The sequence below is a fragment of the Trematomus bernacchii genome, unplaced genomic scaffold (genome assembly GCF_902827165.1).
Source record: "Trematomus bernacchii unplaced genomic scaffold, fTreBer1.1, whole genome shotgun sequence".
NCBI lineage: Eukaryota > Metazoa > Chordata > Actinopteri > Perciformes > Nototheniidae > Trematomus > Trematomus bernacchii.
In genome coordinates, this window is record NW_022988050.1 from 4,726,721 (window position 1) to 4,747,567 (window position 20,847).

The 20,847-nt window shown below is 39.6% G+C and overlaps 2 protein-coding genes across 3 annotated transcripts; one reads left to right on the plus strand and one right to left on the minus strand.

The window, feature by feature from the left end:
- The first annotated feature begins 296 nt into the window (after positions 1–296).
- Positions 297–6,149, plus strand: irf3 (interferon regulatory factor 3). Of its 2 annotated transcripts, none has more exons than XM_034119649.1 (11): positions 297–506; positions 1,563–1,723; positions 1,908–2,079; positions 2,571–2,644; positions 2,744–2,804; positions 2,895–2,963; positions 3,061–3,297; positions 3,714–3,804; positions 4,375–4,661; positions 4,974–5,092; positions 5,558–6,149. In XM_034119649.1, the coding sequence occupies exons 2-11, from the start codon at positions 1,565–1,567 to the stop codon at positions 5,669–5,671; spliced, it is 1,383 nt and encodes a 460-aa protein (XP_033975540.1). In that variant the 5' UTR covers positions 297–506; positions 1,563–1,564; the 3' UTR covers positions 5,672–6,149. The 2 variants fall into 2 exon arrangements, with proteins under 2 accessions (XP_033975540.1, XP_033975542.1); XM_034119651.1 differs by having other exon boundaries at positions 2,898–2,963.
- A 226-nt stretch (positions 6,150–6,375) lies between these two features.
- On the minus strand, positions 6,376–14,620 carry LOC117473411 (synembryn-A). Its single transcript, XM_034118978.1, has 12 exons — positions 14,531–14,620; positions 14,392–14,443; positions 13,474–13,679; positions 12,869–13,386; positions 12,025–12,160; positions 11,238–11,426; positions 11,062–11,156; positions 10,473–10,623; positions 10,258–10,353; positions 10,031–10,175; positions 9,126–9,405; positions 6,376–6,571 (listed from the first exon to the last, which is right to left on the minus strand). The coding sequence occupies exons 1-12, from the start codon at positions 14,618–14,620 to the stop codon at positions 6,430–6,432; spliced, it is 2,100 nt and encodes a 699-aa protein (XP_033974869.1). The 3' UTR covers positions 6,376–6,429.
- Positions 14,621–20,847: the final 6,227 nt, after the last annotated feature.

Consider the following 20,847-nt stretch of genomic DNA (forward strand, 5'->3'; position numbering starts at 1 on the left):
GGCAAGCTAATCTGGTGGAAAATAGTACAATTAAATCTCCCTACGATTTTCTTTACATATTCACAGTTACTGATTTGGAAGAGTAAATGTGCTTTAAAAAAAATCGAACTATTTAACATACTTTATCACATTTTAAGGGTGTAAAGGGCTAGGAAGTGCTTTATACCACAAATGGTCCTCACAAGTACGACAAATATAAATGTGTGTGTGTGTTTACCCCATGGATGTGGTTTACCCCCACCTCGCGGGACCGCTGATATGAAACTCTCGCTGACGTCACATCTGAAAAACGAAACTGACGACTCGGAGTTTCCCGAGAACACCGAGCAACCTCTTTAAATCAGAGAGAAAGCAGTCCTGGCGATACTCTAGGAATGTATGGGCTGGGATTGAATGACTCTCATCTTTAATTCTTAGTTACAGATATTGTCTTGCATCATATTTCTGACCTTTGACGCTGAAAACAACTGCACTTGAACTCAACACCGGCTGAGGCCACTCTGCAGGTAGGAGCGGTTTTATTACTGCTGTCAGTGTCTAGTTATTATCTGTAGTGAACGAATGTGTTATTCAGTCATTCCGTCTTTATTGTTACACACGGTCATTGGAATATTTTATAATACTACATACCTGTAGATATGTTTAGCCTTGTTAATTTTTACTCTAAACGAACCATTCCAAACATGAAATACATGTACACTAATATTATAGTATTATACTAGTAGGCTATGTGGCTATTCGTAAAGTATATATATTTTTTCAGATATAGTTAGTTTCACTCTTCCTTCTTAAATATTTACTGTAATAAGTTAGTATTTTTGAGTATTTTTTTAAAATCTAGTTATTTATTTATTTTTACCCTATCAGAATATTTTTGGGATTGCGTGTTCACACCATCCATGAGTTCACACAGCTGGCGTAATATTGGCCTGCTTCCTCTTTCTTGCAATAGATATTGCCAATTTAGGCAGATTTTTTCAGCTGCACCATAGTGCACCATACCAATTTAATATTAAGGAAGTGGATAATCATATACTCTGTGATAATTACGTTTAATAAGTTATAATGATATATTAAATGAAATCAACAACACAAGGTACAATGGAAATAATACACCCAAACGTTTTCAAAAAAATACAAGACTACATTTTTTTAGCTAACAGTTCATTTGAACATGCAAATGTAAAATAGCTTTGTTTTTTATATACACATTGTTTTACTTAATGTCCTACATATAGTACTATTTGGTAATTAAGAAATGTTTCTGCATGCATCGGTTTTAAAGTTACTAAATAGTGCCCTCTACAGGTTAAAATCATACTTTAAGTTTGACTTTTGTATAAAGCTATAAAAACACATGAATAATAATGGTGATTATAAATGAATCCTCTCAGATCCTTTCATTTTTAAATAAAGCATGTGAACAATTATTCCATATACATTGTGTAGATTTTCACTGTTGTGTTTGGTGCAAGCTACTCTGGATAGTGCATAGCTACAACACTGATTTGGTATGTACGATTTGAATAGTATAAACTTAACTTGTTTTGTTTCTCCTGCAGAAATGTCTAAACCGCTGCTGATACCGTGGCTGCGGACCAAGATTAACAGCGGCCAGTATGACGGTGTCCAGTGGACCAACCCGGAGCAAACAGAGTTCTCCGTCCCATGGAAACACGCTTTAAGACAGGACTCCTCCAACACGGACATCCTCATCTTTAAGGTAATGTCACACACAATAATCATGATGATGTTGAAAAACACAAGTCGCAATATAATTTAAAAAAAATCAAGTATAGGGATCAACTTGCCATTTAAAACTGTAAAAACAAGTAAAATATTTGTTGTAACTATTCTGAGAGAAACAGGTAGCCGGTGCTGTGTTTTAACCCGTGTCCCCGCTGTAGGCCTGGGCAGAGACGAGTGGCAATGGCGGAGCTCACGGAGACCCTTCAGTCTGGAAGAGGAACTTCCGCAGCGCCCTCCGAGCAAAAGGCTTCAAAATGATCTCAGACAACAAGAACGACGGCGCTAACCCCCACAAAGTGTTTCGCTGGCCGGAGGCGTCAGCTTCAGGAGGTGAGGATCCACAGAGACTATCAACATTTGGTACTTTATTGTAGTGGATAACAGGCCAGCTAAAAAAGGCCTTTTCTCTATGCACTGTACTAAACTACTTACAAAACAATATTGTGTGTACTGGCACCTGGCAAAAATCCATAGTCAGTGTATAACCTAGAGTAGATGGCGGACTGAAAGCCCGAAGTTTGAAGGAAGAGAGGTTTATCGGTGCTAAGCAATGAAGCCTACTACTGTGAACAAATCACTTTTAATAAGGTCAGTTAACTGTTCGCTATGTTATTTATTTGAACCTCTGTCAGACAGCCCTTCTAGACGTTGTTGCATTCAATTATGTCCTGATTTACATTTCTGTGGTTGAGATCTGTGAGGGTAATATGCAAATACAGAATCATTACCATCCGTGAAGTGGATTATAGGATTACAGATGTGTTCTGAGGAGAATAAATAATTGGAAAGGTTAACTAAGCTCTTTGCTTTTACTCTCAAAGCTAACTCTGCTGCTGGATCCCAGGAACAAGATGGTCCCAATTTGTTTGAAGATGTTCCCCTTCCTACACAAGAGGTAAATGGCTGTGGGTTTGTAGAAACACAGGAAGTCAATCACAAATGCTGTATAATTTTACGATTGCATGTAAACACTTGTGTATCTGTGATATTTTAGAGCCAGGTCGTCCCAAACCTCGAAGACTATCTCTATCTCCCAGAAGACACTGTGTTTTCAGGTAAGAGAATTCCAGAAATGTTGATTAATTTGAAAGCCAAGAACATGGAATTACTTCTCTGAACATTTCCTAAGAACCAATTTTCGCCAGCAGAATCCCCCGGCCATCATGATATTCTGCAGGAGTGTCTGATGGGACTGAACATTGGCCCGGACACAGGTAGACTAGCTCTTCTCATAATTTCCTCCTCATCATCGCTGCAGACTGAAGGTACTTTCCTGGAAACACTTTCTCAGTTTCTCCAACTTTTCCACAGAGGGCACTGCAGGCTTTGAGCTTCCTCCTGAGCAACAGCAGCTCCAGAACCCGGCTGTGATTGGTGGACATGCGTTGCCTGGGCAACAGCAGTTTCCAGTGATGTATGAGGGTGAAGCTGGGTTGCCTGAGCAACCGGCAGGACCAATAGAGGGAGCTGTAGGCGGGGCTTATGACGGGCAGTTTGCTGAGCAGTTCAAACATTCTGTGAACAACACCAGAGATGGAGAACATTTCAGTAAGTGGATAAACATGACTGAAAGAAAGGAAATGGACACACAGATGTCTAAAATATGAACATAGAATACCCTCACCTGTGCCATTATTATTCAACTGTGCAATACTCATATCACTTGGGATTATTACTGTTTACACTGTACACAAGCAATGATCTGTTTTCAGCATTCATATCTTTCGTAATACTTATACACCACTTAATAGTTTGTCATATACACATTTCTACATTGCTGTTATATTTTAGTACAATGTGCACATTTTTATTTTATTCTAAAATGGAGCAACTGCTACAGAACCCAATTTCCCCCTTGGTTGAATACATTGTTCTGAATCTGATTAAGGCCATCAAAACAATGTGGTCTATAAACATGTAAACATGCCTTTTCTCATACACTTCTCTGCTTTCTGAATCCACAGAGACACATTTCAGGATATCCGTGTACTACAGAGGGGTGAAGGTGTTGGAGCAGCTGGTTGACAATGAAGTTGGAATCCGCTTGGTCTACAGGTAACACCCAAATAAAGCTTTCATCAAAGGAAACACAATGTTCAATATCCCAAGTTTAAAAATGTACTCTCACAGTTAGAGTGAACGTTGTTAGTTTGGGAACAACACAATATTCACTTTCTTGCTAAGAGTAGTAGATTAGGTTATTATACCACTTTTTTACAGTTTTGCAAAATACTACCACTTCTAAAGCTGCACAGTTCTTCCACTTCTTTTTTTTTGCTTGCGAAAAACCTACTTGGCACTTCAGCAAATACATATTCTTAAGTATGTAGACACTCATAATTGTATTGTTTTAAGATACTATATTACGGCATTTTTATGACATATTAAAAATATCTTTGGCCAAACTGCTAACCAGGTTGTATAAATCTGAAGTGTAAAAAAGAACAGGTTTACTTTTTTCCCGTTTTCATTCTTTGTGCTAAACTAGTTTACAGTCATGGCTGCAGCTAAATGAATGCTGTACTGATATGAAAGTGGCATCAATCCCATCTAACTCTCTGTAATAAATCAAAGGCAAATTACCTGCAGTTCAACTTAAAATTGAATGAGTTGTCTTTTCATCAGGCCTCAACTCACAGGGACAGTTTTGGATCCCGAGTCCGGCCTGTCGCTCGTCTCTCTGCCAAGTCCTGGAGACATGCTGGATCAAACCCAGGCCAACCTGACCCAGCGCATCCTGGACAAGCTGGGCGAGGGTTTGGACGTCGGAGTGTCGGGCAGTGTGGTCTACGGCCAGCGACGGGGTGAAATCAAAGCATTTTGGAGCCGCTCCAAATTTGACGAGAGCAGACAGCCGCAAGAGATTTCTAAACTGCCTCAACCACTGTACATGTTCAAGGAATTTCTCCAAGGTGGGTGAAAGCAATAACTATAACGGCTTTTTGTAAGTGTAATTGTGTAAATGTGTTGCATCTTTCATGTTGGTGTAGTGATCAATTGTCATTTTTCACAGTTTTTTATTTTGTATATATTGATTGTTGTGCTTTTATTTACGTCTTTAATGTGTGCATATGTACAAATGTGTCTGTTGATTGTGTATATTTATGTATATACATATTTTTATATATATTTGTATTTTGTATATTGTGGGAAACGGTATTTCGATCTCTCTGTCTGTATACACAAACTGAAAGATTGACATTAAAGTTGACGTTGTCTTTTAGGTATATTGGACTTCATAAATGGGAAGGAATCCCCTCCCAGCTCCCTGTTCTTCTGCCTCGGGGAGAAGTGGCCGGATAAAGACAACAGGCCTTGGGATAGGAAACTCATCACAGTGGAGGTGAGAGTACCTTTGAATTATTAAAGGGCACAGACAGTGTTGTGCTCTCACAGACCTCAAAGCAGTATTTCAGTTTGGCAGTGAAGGGTTTTCTCTCTCGCCGCACATACCTCTATCAAATTTCATGAGTGATCAAACCCACTAAATTGCTCACTCTAGAGAGCTGTAGTGAGCGGCGGCTTTCAAGAGGCAATTCTTTCTCAGTATTGATTAATAGCTCTGAGAGAACAAAGGCTGCATACCAGAGGTGACAGCTGACCCCTCAGGTGTAAAGGTGTCTCTGCTCTTCAACCACTACAGAGGAATGCATGCTGAGAAATGAGAAGCTCATACAAAAAGTTCATTTGCAGCGTGACACGTCTCATTACTCCATCTCCATCTTTCTCAAATGGCATGGCTTCTGACAAGCTGAAATATGCCTTCCTGACTTTCATCCCTAATTTGACTTCTGTTTTTCTGTGTCAGGTGGTCCTGACTTCGATGGAGCAGCTGAAAGATATGGCTGTTGCAGGCGGCGCCTCCTCGCTGCAGTCTGTGGAGCTGCAGATGTCCCTGGAGGAGATGATGGACCTGTACTGACGCACTTTGCTCATTGTTTACCCTTTTTGTGTCCTTTACCTTGCCGAGAACATCTCAGAAATAATAATGTTTACATATTTCACGAGCATTTCGTTTTACACCAAATAGATTTGGTAAAATAGTGGTGTAAATAATTGCTCTTGTTTTTACTATAAATATGTGCTTTACATATAATAATCAGGCTCTTATCACAGAGTTCTGATTGGATATTTTATACTTATTTTTGGTGTTAGTGTTTCTGGGAATTGAAACCACTTCTCTTATATAATGTGCTGCTCTCTGGTGCAAAGAAACTGAGATACATAAAAGACAACAGTTACTCTTAAACAGGCTTTTCACTCATTGTATATTCTGCTCTTTTTAAAGTAATCTGTCTCTGCTTAAATACATTAGTACAATCTTTGCCTTGAATCTCACTGTTTGGGGTATCATTTGATTTAACAGTAAAATCTTGAAAATAAACATAATGCACGTTCAAGACTTTATTAAAATATTAGAATATGATCATGTTTACAATGAAATGCACTCCTTAAAATCTACTGTAAACTTAACCTAAACCAATGTGACCTTTCTGCTGCTTTATATTATTATTATGAATATAAAGAAAACAAGCTTTTTACATCCTATCTTGGGTCCATTAATTTTACGGATGCTTACTGGGTCTGGGTGAGAAAACTACATTCCTTTGTTTCCAAGCATTGTCAACTTTAGCAATAGGACTTTTACAAAATAAATATATAAATTAAACAAATGGAGTTTTAGTTTTTCTCTCCTTCCTCTGCTTCTCCATCATTCTCTGAGCCAGACTTCCTCTCTTCAGCGAGGGAAGGATCTCTCATTCCAGACATGGGGACCAGCTTCCCCTCTGAGTCCACTCCCATCGGCTGGATAATGTCTTCTCTGTGGAACAAATGAGGAGAGATGGCAAAAGTACACACATCCTTTACTCAAGTAGAAGTACAGATACTTGTGTTTAAAAATACTCTGGTAAAAGTAGAAGTACTGACTAAACTTCTTTACTCAAGTAAAAGTAAAGAGGGCTTTGAAATGTACTTAAGTAAAAAGTACCCATAACTACCAACTGCTTTAAAGAGTAACTGACCTCCCTTTATATTAATAGAACAATAATGTCATTGTTAGCTAATGAATGTTTCCATGCTGAACAACGGCAACATGACAACGTTTTCATTGGTCCCTCTTCTTTAGAGAAGACCAGGAAATGATGGATACACGGATCGTGTTCAAATCAATAGGCACGCAATGACTCTACATCAGTGGTTCCGTGGGATTTTGTGACATACAACTACACAAAAATAATTATTTTTAATTTACTATATCAGTACTTTGTATGCACTCATTTCATAATACAGAGGCAAACTCTATACCTAAAAACAATTCTTTAAAAAAAAATCCTCACAGAACCCCATATTTCGCTGTTAACGCAGTTGCAGGTGGGAATTATAAGACCGTGACACATCGAAGGCTGAAGGACAACATTAAAACAGAGAAACACGCAAGAGGGAAAATGGAGCGCTTTCTTGTGCGGAGCAAACCACCAACCACCAGTGCAGAGACTGCCGACAACCCACCACCGAAAGAAAAGAGGAAAAAAACTGTCAGCAGACAGTATCATGAAAGTTACCTGTCTTATGGCACTGCAGGCGAGCGGCAGATTTTCCCTACAAATAGACGAATCTACTGACATAAGTGGGGCTGCCCAACTTCTGGCAAACGTCAGATATGTTGATGCTGACTCTAAAAAGACGTTTTTCTTCTGCAAAGAAATGGAAAGCCATACTACGGGAGAAGAAATATTCAGGGTAACTAATCATTTACTTTTATAATTCAGTAATCACACTACAGTTACTAACATTGCCCCGACACGCGTTACTTCGTTACTTTTATAAAATCAGTCATAATCACACTGACAGACAAGAGGGGTTTCCGCTGCAGGTTTATATGCACGTAATCTGCGCGATTTGCGCGCCCACATCTCTACGTGCAGTGCTGCATAAACATGGCTGAGTCAGCGATAACTTTCGAGGGGTGGAGGTCTGCCCATTATTTTGAGTTCGTCCGAAGAATAGACAGGAATGTGACGGTGAGGTGCAAACTGTGTCCAGGCCAGAAGCTGTTATCCACTGCTGTAAACACCACGTCAAACCTCAACAAACACCTGCAAAGAACACATGCTAAAGTGAAGCTAATAGCTAAGGACCCCCGAACCCAGAGTGAGGATGTTGTGAGTGCGCCGCCGCCGACCGAAGCAGCAAAAATTAGAATTTGGAGGACCGGTAACCAAAGCAGAGATGGACAGGCTTGTAGCATCCTTTATAGTAGAGAAAGTGTTGCCCATTTGCACAGTGGAATCACCATCGCATCGTTCAGAGATATACTGTGCAAAATACAGATAGCAGGAGACAGAGGACAGCCATGGTCAGAGCTATCTGGATCAGTCTTATGCGACAATGGAAACTGAACTAAAGAGAACATTTGAAACTTTAGCAGTCTGCGTGATCTGCCTGTAGGGAGGGGCGGGCCGGCCCTGCGAGTAAAGTAACGAGTAAAGTAACGAGTTACTTTATGTAGAGAGTAACGAAATATATTACTTTTTTTTTTAAAGTAATATGTAATATGTAATATATTACTTTTTTGTAGTAACGACCCCATCTCTGATCGTGACAAACCACTGCATTTTGCATCGAGAGGCATTAGTTGCCAAAACCATGCCCCCGGAGTTGACTGAGGTGCTGAATCAGGCTGTGCAGATGGTGAATTACATCAAATCAAGGCCCCTGAAATCTCGCCTCTTCTCCCAGCTGTGCGCCGAGATGGGAGCCGACCACCAAGGCCTGATCCTCCACAATTTTTAATTTTGTGACCTGTCTGGTTTAAATGAGTGTGTTGCTGCTTTGATGAAGCCTAATTTGATAAAGTTTCAAATTAATTTCTGAAATATTTCGTTAATAAATATTTCATGAGTAATATAGTTGTCTTTGTCACATTTTATTTGGCATTAGTAAATAATTATGCACATTTACAGATATTTTACATGATATGAGTGATAACACGTGTTATAAGGGCTATTTTGCACAATAGGTGTGCCTTGAGATTTTTACTTTACTAAGTTTGGGAACCACTGCTCTACATAATAATGATCACGCCACCAAGTACAGATTAAAACTAAAGTAACGTGCCTGTTTTGAAAATGTAAGAAGTAAAAAGTACAGGTATTTGTGTTCAAAATGTAAGAAGTAAAAGTAAAAAGTCGTCAGAAAAATAATTAGTAGAGTAAAGATACCAGATAAATGTACTTAAGTACAGTAACAAAGTATTTGTATTCCACTACTTCCCACCTCTGTCAATGAGGGATGAAAAACTCATTCACATTGAAAAATCAGTATTTACATTATTCTTATTGATTTCATTTGATGTTATGGTTGTTGAAACTGACCTGGACAGCTTGTTGAAAAGCATGAAGAGCCTCTTGGCCTCCTCCTCCTTCTCCTCCTCCGTCATGCCCTCCATGGGGTCGGGCTGCTCCTCCTCCACCCTTCCTGTCACCGGGTTGATGCGATCTTTGACCTGCCGGTACTCCTCGGTGTCCGAGTCCGAGTCGCTGGAGTACTGGGCGTAAGAGCTGAGGGTCCTGGAGCTCTGGCCCCCCAGCAGACCCCTGGTGGCCAGGAGACCCGCTGCGTTACCATAACCTGTGTACTTCACAAAGCGGCCCACTGGAAGAAGATGTGAAGGTGGTGTTAAACCATTAATAGTTTGTGACAGATATCTGATCAAAATCCTGCTAATATCCAGCAAGAAAGCTATCACTAGGAATTGGGGTAATTCACCAACGAAAAACCAATGGGTAACAGTTGTGGAAGAAATCTTTTTGATGGAAAAACTGACATATAAATTGAGATTACAAGAAACACAACTCAACAGAAAGTGGGAAAAATGGACTCTATACAAGACTCAAAACACAGACATTTGACTGGAACAATAGCTAATAGATACACATATCAAGAATATAATAACGTGAAGACATATCCCTAGCCTTTTATTTAATTTTAAATGTTGTAATGTCTTGCTGGCCTTTTGTAAAATTATTATTATGTTGTTGTAACCAGCATGTTAATACCATGTATATTGTGACCATAAAGATTTAAATTGCAAAAAAACAAAACATTAATAGTTTCAAAAATGTACTTTAAATAAGAAACAGACTTGTGAGAAAGACTGACCCGCTTTTCCAAGGGTCTCTGATGCATGTTGTGCTTAAAAGCACTGAGATGTGTTTTCAATTATATAGTGGAGAGCCCAAAATGTGAAAATATGAATAATAATAATGTGTCGTCTTACCATTTTCCTTGCAGAGGACAAAGATGAGGTCAGCAGCGCAGTGTTTGAGGTCTGTGTCCAGGTTGGTCATGAGGCGGATCAGACGACTCTTCACCGTGGAGCCTTCCTCCGGCCTGTGTGACGCGTCCCTCAGAGGAGGAAGGATCTAATGAAGAGGATACAACATAGTTTTAGTGTGAGAAGCACAATGCTTTCTCTGAGGTATGGTGTTTCTGGGGGGGTATTACATGTTTCCTGATGTAATGGCGGGTTTCTCTGTGGGCTCTGCAGCACTCTGTCAGCAGATTGAGGACCGGGGTCACCTTCTCTTTCAGCTTATTACCCTGAGAAGCAAAAAATAAAGAAGATCTCAGGTTATTTCAGTCTTTTAAACTCAAAATGTTTTAGGCCAAACGCTTAATTTTACTAAGAATTTGCACTGGCATATCACTTCCTCCCTCACCAACTCCAGGCGTTTCTCCATGAACATCAGCAGGGTCTGAACACAGTCCATGTTGACCCCCTGGCACTGCATGGAGTCTGGCTCCAGAGGCACCGTCAGCATCACATCCAGACACTGGAGAGGCAGCGCGGACAGCAGGTTCACCGTGTGACTGTGGGAGGGAGACAAGATTTAAAAAACAGACTGCAGAAATTGATAAAATATAGCGCAGAGGCAGAGTAGTCGGTTCAGCTTGGCAGTTTTTTTAATGAAAAAACTGTTTTCAAAACTAATTGTCAGAGAGAATGTAACACTAACAATTAGGTTTACTTAGATTAAACCTGTATTATGGATAAACATGATTATAAACTATAGTATCTAGGTAATTTAGCCATGGCTATTTGTATCATTAAAGCTCATTTGAACTATAATAGAAGTTAAACTGGGAGATATAATGAAAAAATGTGCATGAAATGATTTAATGAAATACAAATTGGACACCAGCAACCTTAAATGCATCCGTTTTGTTGTTATTAATGATGATTAATCGTACATTTTTATTGCTATTTGAATTCCCTTTCTATAAGACCTCACTCTGTTTCATGCTCACCCCTGCAGCTCATCAGTGTCGTCTGAAAGCAAACACTCCTTCATCAGGCAGAGACGCAGGATCGCCACCAGATGACGGTAAAGAGCTGCATCATCCTGAAGGGATACAGAGGTTATATACATTGTTCTAATCCATCATTACACCTAATGGATTCATAATGGACTCTTGGCACTGACCTCACTCGGCTCCTGCCTGTGGGCGCTGTGGGTGATGTTGAAGAGGATTTTGAGGATCTCTATGATTCGCTGAGAGGCCTCCAGAGAGATGGGTGGTGCTGCGGGGTCCAGCACACACTCATACTGCTCCTTCCACTGGACCTGCAGGCAGCTCTCCAGAGTGGCTGTGAAGATGGACACACCTCCCTCCTGCAGAGCAACATAGGGAGATAATGCTCAGAGGGGTCACACTTCAACTTGTTTATAGCAATACTAGAATAAACTGATGGTGGCAGGACCCCAGGGGTTCTTACATGATATACCACATATTAAAACTACCATAACAGTTACCATTCTACACATTTAGTACGGTAACTTTGTAATAAGTGAGGTACTGGTTAAACTACCTTAGCTTTTATGCTCCAAGGCACATAGACTATACGCTATTGCCCTTTAAAATGAAACTGAAAAGATTACTTTTTAGCAGCGCCCAAGAGTAGTCTGGTTGCTTTCTTAATTATTATTTTATTGTATTCTTACTTATTTTAAGTGTTTTGTATTTGATTCTACTTTTTTATTGGGTTTAACTAATTTCTTGTCAACTGTTTGAATCATAATCTTACTTAATTATTTTGGTTTTGATTTTCACGTCTTATTATTTCTTACTTGTTGCTTGCTGATCCTAATGATTTTAACGTTTCATTCCACCTTCTCTTAATGGTCAGGTGTATCATTTATGTGTCTGTTTTAAGCTTTTTGTGTCTTATGTCTAATGTACATTATAAATAACATTTTGTGTGCTTGTTACCTTTTGGAGCTGAGTGCTGAGCTCCCGCCTCAGAGCAGTCATGAGGAACATGAGGCGTAGTTCATAGAAGTGAACACTGGAGGGAGACGAGAAACTGGCAGCGGAGGAAAGACGCTCTGTGAGGCCACAAATGAGCCTGATGGAGAACAAAAACAAGAGGTTAGATCTCTGCAAATATTCTGATTTGTACAAAAGCCAACAGAAAGTCATGACAAAGTATATTAATAGTGTCACTGAGATTAGATACACATAATTGTGTTTCCTGTTCACTCCAAATTGACAGAAGACTGCCTACATTTGACCATTATATGCAGTTTTAGAGCCAGTATTTTGTTTTTATAAAAAGGCCAAATCGTGACGCCTGTAGTCAACCAGAGTATCTAAAGTGACAGTTTTTTTCAACCTGTTAGAAAGACGCTGTCGAGGCACAGTTTTTAACCGTTCAATTACCCTTTAAGTTATCAAGTTATATAAGCCTTAAGAAAGAAAGAAAGAATACCTAAGTTGTTTGTTATTTTATTTGAGTTTTGCCTCTTTGTTTTGACTATGGTGAAGGCCTCTTTTCTTTGTTGCATGTGTAAAAGTTTGTTATTTTATTTTGAGCAAACCCATTGCATAATATCATCCAAACCATCGGAGGCCAAGCAACTCTTCAACTGTAAGTAACACAAATATAAAGGAAATAAAAAGAGTAAAAATATGTCTGTTTAAGGCGTCTAGTGGCGTGATAGAAAAATAAGGAAGGAAGCCACGACATGCAGGTAATAACAGATATATAGACCCAGAAATGCAAAGCAAGCGGCGGTGTTTATCAGTATTTGGAATTGATGTGAGGAAAACCCACCTGAGAGCACTGAACCTCTCCTGCGCCCAGCTGCTGTTGTACACCACGTTACACAACACCTTCATGGCCTCTTTCCGCTGAGCCTCCTCTCCTGACTCGCCTCCCTCCTCCTCTTCCTCCCCACCAATCTTGCTCACTCTGCGGTCCTTCTTCCCTCTCTCCAGCACATTAGGATGGATGCCCTCTGTGGTGCTGATGGTGTCCTCCTCAGAGAAATCTTCGTCTTGGTCATTGGCTTCAATGTCACCCTCGTCCTCTTCGGTGCCACGGGGCAACACTTTGGCTTCAGCGAGAGAAGCCAGGATGTTGTCGTAGAAATCTGAGTCGCTGGTGTCGTCACTTGCATCACTTTGGGTCAGCCCGGCTAGTTTTGCGAGCGCCAGGAGAGCGCTGTCGGTCACCAAGGGGCCCAGGACCTTTTTGTCTCTGGAGAGGATCCTCAGGGTGCGTAGAGAGACTCTCAACAGAGGACATTTCACTTCTGCTCTAATGTACCTCACCAGGACAAGAGCTAAGTTCTGAGGACACAAAAACAGACATTCAGTTGAACAACTTTCCTCACAAAGCAATACATGTAAATACTTCTGGGTAAATGATAGTGTCACCTGTCTGAGGATGAGGCCTGGATCCTCCTGGTCATACTCTTCAGAGTCAGAATCAGCGTAATCCCTCACTTTATTCTTCCTGAACTGGTTAAGCAGGGCAAAGAACAAATCATTCAACTCATGAAGTAAAGGGTGTGCAAACAAGAGAAAGACTTGAACATTCTTTGTGCACTGCAGCAGTACTGTACCTCTTCTAGTTTTTTTTGCTTTATGAGGTGGACAGATGTCAGTGAGCAGCGCAGCAGAAGAGAGAGAAAACAATATACGTTTATTTTTATGTCATCATTGGGAATTAGGGGGCGATATTTCATTAAGTTTCATACGTTACCATACGGAGATCTTACAATCTAACAAGAGTTTATTCTTAGTAGATCTTTACAAAGCTGCTGAGATAAACCTTTTCTGTACTAAGAAAAGAGACCTTGTTGAGTATAGATGTGAAATCATGTTTTGAATTTTTTAACAACTATTTCTACAGTCATTGAGAGGAGTGGTCTGTCAGTGGATCTAGATGGATCAACACATAAGAGACTGAAAAGGAACTGAATAAATAAGATTATCACATTTGATTACATTCAAAAAAATATCAAATACAATTAAAAATATATCAAATGTAATAACAAAACTAAACATTACATGCATTATTTTTCGTTGGATTTGTTTTTTGGATTTCATTATTATACAGCTGTTGAATGGCTGTAAACGACAGAGCTGAGGGTTGAATAGATTAACAGTAATTGCATTATGTTGTTTATTTAAAGCCTGGGGCTCAATCTGTCTAGGGGACTCAAGGAGAGAGGATCAGGGATAACTGATACAGCACAATTACTAATCACACACAGACAGTGGAGACAACTTTAAGGACTTAGGCCAGGGATATGATGATTCACTTTCTCAGAGGTGCAGAAGCATACAAACATACTTTTCTCTTGTCCCTCTCCTCTGAATCAAAGAAGAAGCACTGGGCATACTGTAGAGAGAAATGAGGACAACGTAAGGTCTATCAGCAGTGTATTTTACAGACACAACAATGTTTGGGCTTATGTGAGGGGGTTACCTCTTTGTTGAACTCCTCCAGCTGTGTCTGAACACCGCTCTCATCCCCCTGCTTGATACACTGGATAATCCCCTCCAGGTCTACGTCCATGCTTTTCTGAGCACACACAACACACACACACACACACACACACACACACACACACACACACACACACACACACACACACACACACACACACACACACACACACACACACACACAGACACAGACACAGACACAGGGAGAGGAATAATCATTCAGTCCATAAAGAAATTGAAGTTACACAACAATCATTACGAGGATGGTCGTGGGTGTCGGATGTTATGCAAGATTAAAATAATAGTAATTAAAACACATCATGTACAGGATTGAGAAAGTATGAATATAAAACAATAAATGTGACAGTAAGAAGTACAAATTACACACTTCCTACAAACTTATCTTCACAACAACCACATCTATTTGATCACTTATAAATGCTTCCTGTTACATGACACTTTGTTATACTAATATATATTCTTCACACACATAAAAAATACTTTATCTCCACTGTTAAAACGTACCTTGTGCAGGACCCTTAATCAGCCAGGTGTGAGATAAGTATATTTTAGAATAATATACCGTAGCTGTGCCAAGACCCCCTTAAGTTCACGTACGCTCAACTAGTATACAACGCTCTGCCTTCAAATTTGCTCGACTCAATGGCTTTCCAGTTATCCTCATGCACTCAGCGTATCTACGCATCTCTCTCCCTCTCTCCTTAATCCAAGAGGGATTCAGGAGCCATGGCGTGGTTATGTTTATAATCCACTAATGGACTCTGGGTTTATATCTTGCAGTGTTGACCCCTCAACCTACAGCTTTACCAGACGCTTTCTCTTTCTGTGTCCAGCTTTAACACACTCTTTCACTCAAATCTCTTAATAGCATACGAACCATGCTGAAAGAACCATCCAGATCTTTTATTTTCTTATCACGCCTGTTGTTGCATAACCACACTGTTGCTAAGCCGGACTTTAAAAACGTGTCTTATAAATGCATCTGTAGGGTCAACAAAGACAATGTCAATATTTCTCATCTGATAGCTTTACAGATTAACATGTTACCGTTTTTATAGAATCATCATGTACATAAAAAAGGTACGGTGATTTCTACTGTAGGATAAAGCTGTTTGTGTCTAGTCCCACAAGATGGGGCTATTCTCAAGGTTGAGACAATCAAACCATAAATTCTGATGAGATAATAATCTCACAATATGAGTTCATTTAAAACATGTTTCTTTTGCAAATGAACTTAGAAAAGGCTGCTTCATGAGATCAGATGTAACAGAAATCAAGCTGCAGTGGATGAGAGCAAGAACAAGGATTACACTCTCAAATGATACTAGTAAATGTTGTTGTTTTCAATGCAGCTCCTACGTTCCCCTGTTATGCACAATGCACTGTAAACATGGTTCACACACAAAATGTGTTGAGGGCCCTGAAAGATGAACTCCGTGAGAAGATGACATGCGAGTGAACGACAGGCTTTCCTGGCAGGATGCTCACTCTTGTGCCCAGTGGGTAGAGGAAGCAGGGCCGGCTGGTGGCTGGAGGTTTACAACAACAGGATGCACAGTACGTCAGCGAGAGTGGGAGGAAAAGTCAGGGGAGTCCTGACAAAGTGCTCTCAGGGAAGCATGTTCCTTCAAGATGAATTACACACTTAAGATGTAGGATATCAACAGGTGATGACCCCCAGTAGCCTTTTAAAACAGTGGAAGAAAACAGCTGTTGTGTTATGCAATCTAGGAATAGGCCTCCAACATCGTGACACAGACTGACATCATTACTTTACCGTCATAACGGCCGGGACACACAATACTGCATGTAGACCAAAGTCCCCTGACATATAAGAGCAAGGGTCTATCGACTTCAATGTATCTGTGTTTATTTGTCATAAACCATTCAGAAAATGTCCATTAAGGACGAATATGGGTTGAAAATGTTTGTTTGCCTATTCACATATTGAGGATTTTTCAATAAGGATGAAAATGAGTTTTTTTAAATATATATTTTAAAAAGCATACCCAGCTCAAATTATTATTCAAAGAGTTTCTTTAGATTTAATTGAACAAAACAAATGTTTTATTTTCTACAGATGGATTCCTAATTCCTTCAGAAAAGATCATAATAAAGAGGGATACAAAAAATATGTTCCAACTTGTTTCGTATTGCAACAGTAGTGCAACTGAAACATTAGAACAAAAAGTCATATTGGAAATCATAATTTACTAAAACCTATATGTGATGTCATCAGATAAAAGTAGTAATGATTATAATTAAATCATCAAAACAGTTGCAGATCAACCTGCTTTTGATTGACTGATCCATTCAATGACTCATTGTTTGAGACGTTATTAGCACAATATTAGTTCATTAGTGGCACAGTTTATTTTCTATTTTAGTATGCATAGTCTTTTCTTGGCTAAGCTTGGAAGCAGCAGGTGTACATGAACTGTGATTTACTTTGGCACAGAACGCCTTTAGTCATGCAGTTGTAACCTTTGTAGAGGTTCACATATTCACACACTTCCAGTGCTTAATTGTCTGGGAAATCACAAGACTGCTTAATCATTTCACAGCTCTTGTGTGCACGTGCAGCAGCGATGACTCAGTGCACGACTCTGAAGACAACGTGCACAGGAAAGCTACACAATGGAGTCGAGAGGGGAAGTTGTGATTCACAGAGAGGGAGAGAGGCTGGGAGAAACAGAAATTTGAAACTGGTTCCCCATGGATTGACTGTATAAAAAGATTATGAATTACAGGATCCTTTCCTCGAAAGATAATAAAATGTGGCCTTGTGCCAAACCTGAAAAGTTCTCTTACGTCTGTCACCATTTATAAGTGGACAAACAAAGCTTAAAAAACATTCTTGGAATCCATACCTTTATCAGATTATCTGTAAAACCAGATGTATGATGAACAAGTTGTTTTTGAAACACTGTATGTGAGTGAAGGACATTTCAGGAATAAACACGGTGAAGTCGAAGGTGACTCAAGGGAAAAAGGCACAGGAAAAAAGGGGCAGATAAAGAAAAGCCTGGAGGAGAATCAGGGTTATTTTGGGCCCTGCGGGCTTCCTGCAGGTGATGGAAATGAAAGAGCAATTTCTGGAACAATTGCTCAGCAGCAAGTGAAGTGAAGGAGAGGGATGGAGGAGGAAGTGGAGGAGGAGGGGGGGGGGGGGGGGGGGGGGGGGGGTGGGCGAAGAGTGAACATCAGTAATCAATGTAAACATCATGAAAGGTACAAGGTCACTTCAAGTATAAATACAATGTTGAGGTTCTTTATAGATTGTTTACGTTATGTATCGCAGCTCTTATAAATAAAGAATAAAACTGCCATGAGAGCTGATTAATTACTGAGTGTGTGAGTCGGTCTGACAGTGTAATGACTACCTTTCAGACACACCCCCTCACCCTATAAAGGACCAGAAGTGGAGAGGGGTGACAGACTTGGGCATCCAACAATCAGCAAGAGACTTCGAATGGTTTACTCCAAAAGAAACAGCAGTCTCTGGGATCTTCTTGGTGGTAAGTTTCAACTTGTTTAAACTATTGTTTAATTCATAGTTGTTACCTATCTTGATATTTCTCTTGACAAAATCTTCTGTCTGTTTTTTACAACTAACATAGTGTTGTACAGAAGATTTGTTGTGATCAATTTGGTCAGTACAGGATGTTTACCTGAGCATCACTCATGCCTTTTTTTTCTTCCGCCACACAGGCCAGTGCGGTATGGAGATAGCCGTTTTGCTGCTGCTGACTGTGCCTTTGAGTGCTGCCTCACCACTTAGACCGACTCACAGGTCAGTGAAAACATCAGTAAATATACAGCTAATGATGGAAGTGAAAGACTGACAGTAACCATAATGGTGTGTCAACCACAGCTTGTTAATCTTTAATGGAATATTTTAAAACGTCTGCCTTAAAAAAAAAGAACGTTGGAAAACCTGTCAACAAATGTTCATCTCTACATAACAGTCATGCAAATCAGAGTTGTTTTGTGCGTGCCTACTTTAATAAGTACCTTTTTCTGATGGTCCTACAGGTCAGAAGCAGACACTGTCCTCACAGGGGACTCTGTCCAGACTTCAGGGGTGAAAAGGTCAGAGGACACAGATGAGCAGCATGCTCCAGCACTGAGGATCATCCCATTTCATTCAGAAGTCCAACATCCAGACCTGGAGGCACTGAAACACAGGTACGAAAAAGCATATACATTCACAATATAGCATGAGTAGTACCAGTACATGGAATAGTTAAACCCTTCCGTTCTCCTGACATGTCACATTAAATGTCTAATGATTTATGCACCATGAAAACTGTAGTGTTTATTTTAGTTATACTAATTATGGCTGAGCGCAAACCACAATTGTAGGTTGGTGATTTATTTTAAACAAGGTATTGTCAAGTGAATGTATGGGATGATTTAAAAGCCTAATTTTAATTTTCTCCTCTTCTTCATTGACAGAATGGCAGAGAAGTTACGTCCTCGGCGTGCACCCCGAGGATGCCATCTCGGGACATGCCAGCTTCACAACCTGGCCAACACTTTGTACCACATCAGCAAAACAAGTGGAAAAGAGGAGTCGAAAAGGGCCAATGACCCGCAGGGATTCGGCAGATAGGGCCAAGAGGAATGGCGGCACTTAAGGACTGATAACATGGAGAGTTCTCAACATATTCTCCATCTCTCTACAACCAAATATCTCTGATTCTGTTCTGACTGACTGGTACTTTATAAGGATGTATGCTCATTAACCAAAGAGAATGTGGATGTATTGAAATGCTTAATCATATTACTTTTTAAAATATAAATTCCTCATTATTTAAATGCATTGTATAATAAATATTTAATATAAAAAGTGTGTAATAATCAGCAAGGGTCTGGAGAAAAGTTGGAAAATTCACTTTGCATAGATCATTGATGCATCGATTAAAAAAGTCTTAAAATTGCTCTATTTTTTCTCTTTTGTTTTTTTACCTGGATGACCACATTCATATATTCTGCAAAAGGATACTGCCTTTTAAGGTGTATGGAAGATTGAATTATCTCTCCCACTTTCCATGCTGTAAATCCAGGCTGACTCTGTGATATTTTTAGGCAACCTTGACAGAAGCAAACTGCTCAATGCCCATGCACGTGGCTTCAGTTGTCCAGCCAGTTAAAGTATCGTCAACATATGTGTCATCAGCAGAGGTGGAAGAAGTACTCACATCCTTTACTCGAGTAAAAGTACAAATACCATAGTCTTAAATACTCCGTTACAAGTAGAAGTCTTAAAGGGGACCTATCATGCAAAATGCACTTTTGTACGTCTTTTATACATGAATATGTGTCCCCGGTGTTCCAGGGAACTCACCAAGTGTCAGAAAACACAACCCTCTCTATTTTCCTCCATACCCAAATCTCTAAAAAAGGGGTTGCAACGGATCTGATAAAAACTGATCCAGATTTGAACACTGTCCTGACGTCAGGACAGTGGCGCTACGGCTATTGGGCCAACTCCACCAATCAGGAGGAGACAGCCACGGCCATTGCCGTTCGAAAGCGCTGGAGACGCTGTAGTACATATGCCAGGCCTGTAGATGGTGCTGTTCTCACAGAATCTGCCCTTGCTAAAACAGGGATAAAAAATATCAAATTGAGCAAAATGAGGCATGGCTAAAATGCATGATCTGTTTGGTATTTTGAAAAAAAAGAAGTATAAATATGCCTTATATAGGTATGGTCCTACACTATATTATTCAAATATAGCATGATAGGTCCACTTTAAATGTGAAATGTTACTTAAGTAGAAGTACAGAATTATCCGCTAAATGTACTTACAGTCAAAAGTGTTATATCATATAATGTTATCCTGTTTTTATCACCAACAAATACATCAGACAGTTTATAGATTTGTTATCTTCCCGGTCATCTGTATATTTTTCTTACTCTCTAATGCTGGTTTATTTCTATTTCTGTTTTATGATGTTTATATTTTAGAATTGTTTATTTCTACTTTTTTAATTTGGTATTATGTACAATGCCTTGTTTGGTTGTGTACTTTATTAATCCCAAATTGAGTTTATTAAAGTAGGCTACATTTTATTTTATCTTTCTGAGTCTAACGTGGTTAAGTTTGAGAATATACAAATCCCTCTTTGCAATGTTTACCAGCCTCCTTAGGCTTTTCAATCAAAATCATTCAACTGGAATAAGTACAATATTGATACAAATTGATTACATGAAAATAAGATGTTATGTTCATCGTTTAAGGAACTCGGTACTAGAAAGATCACACTG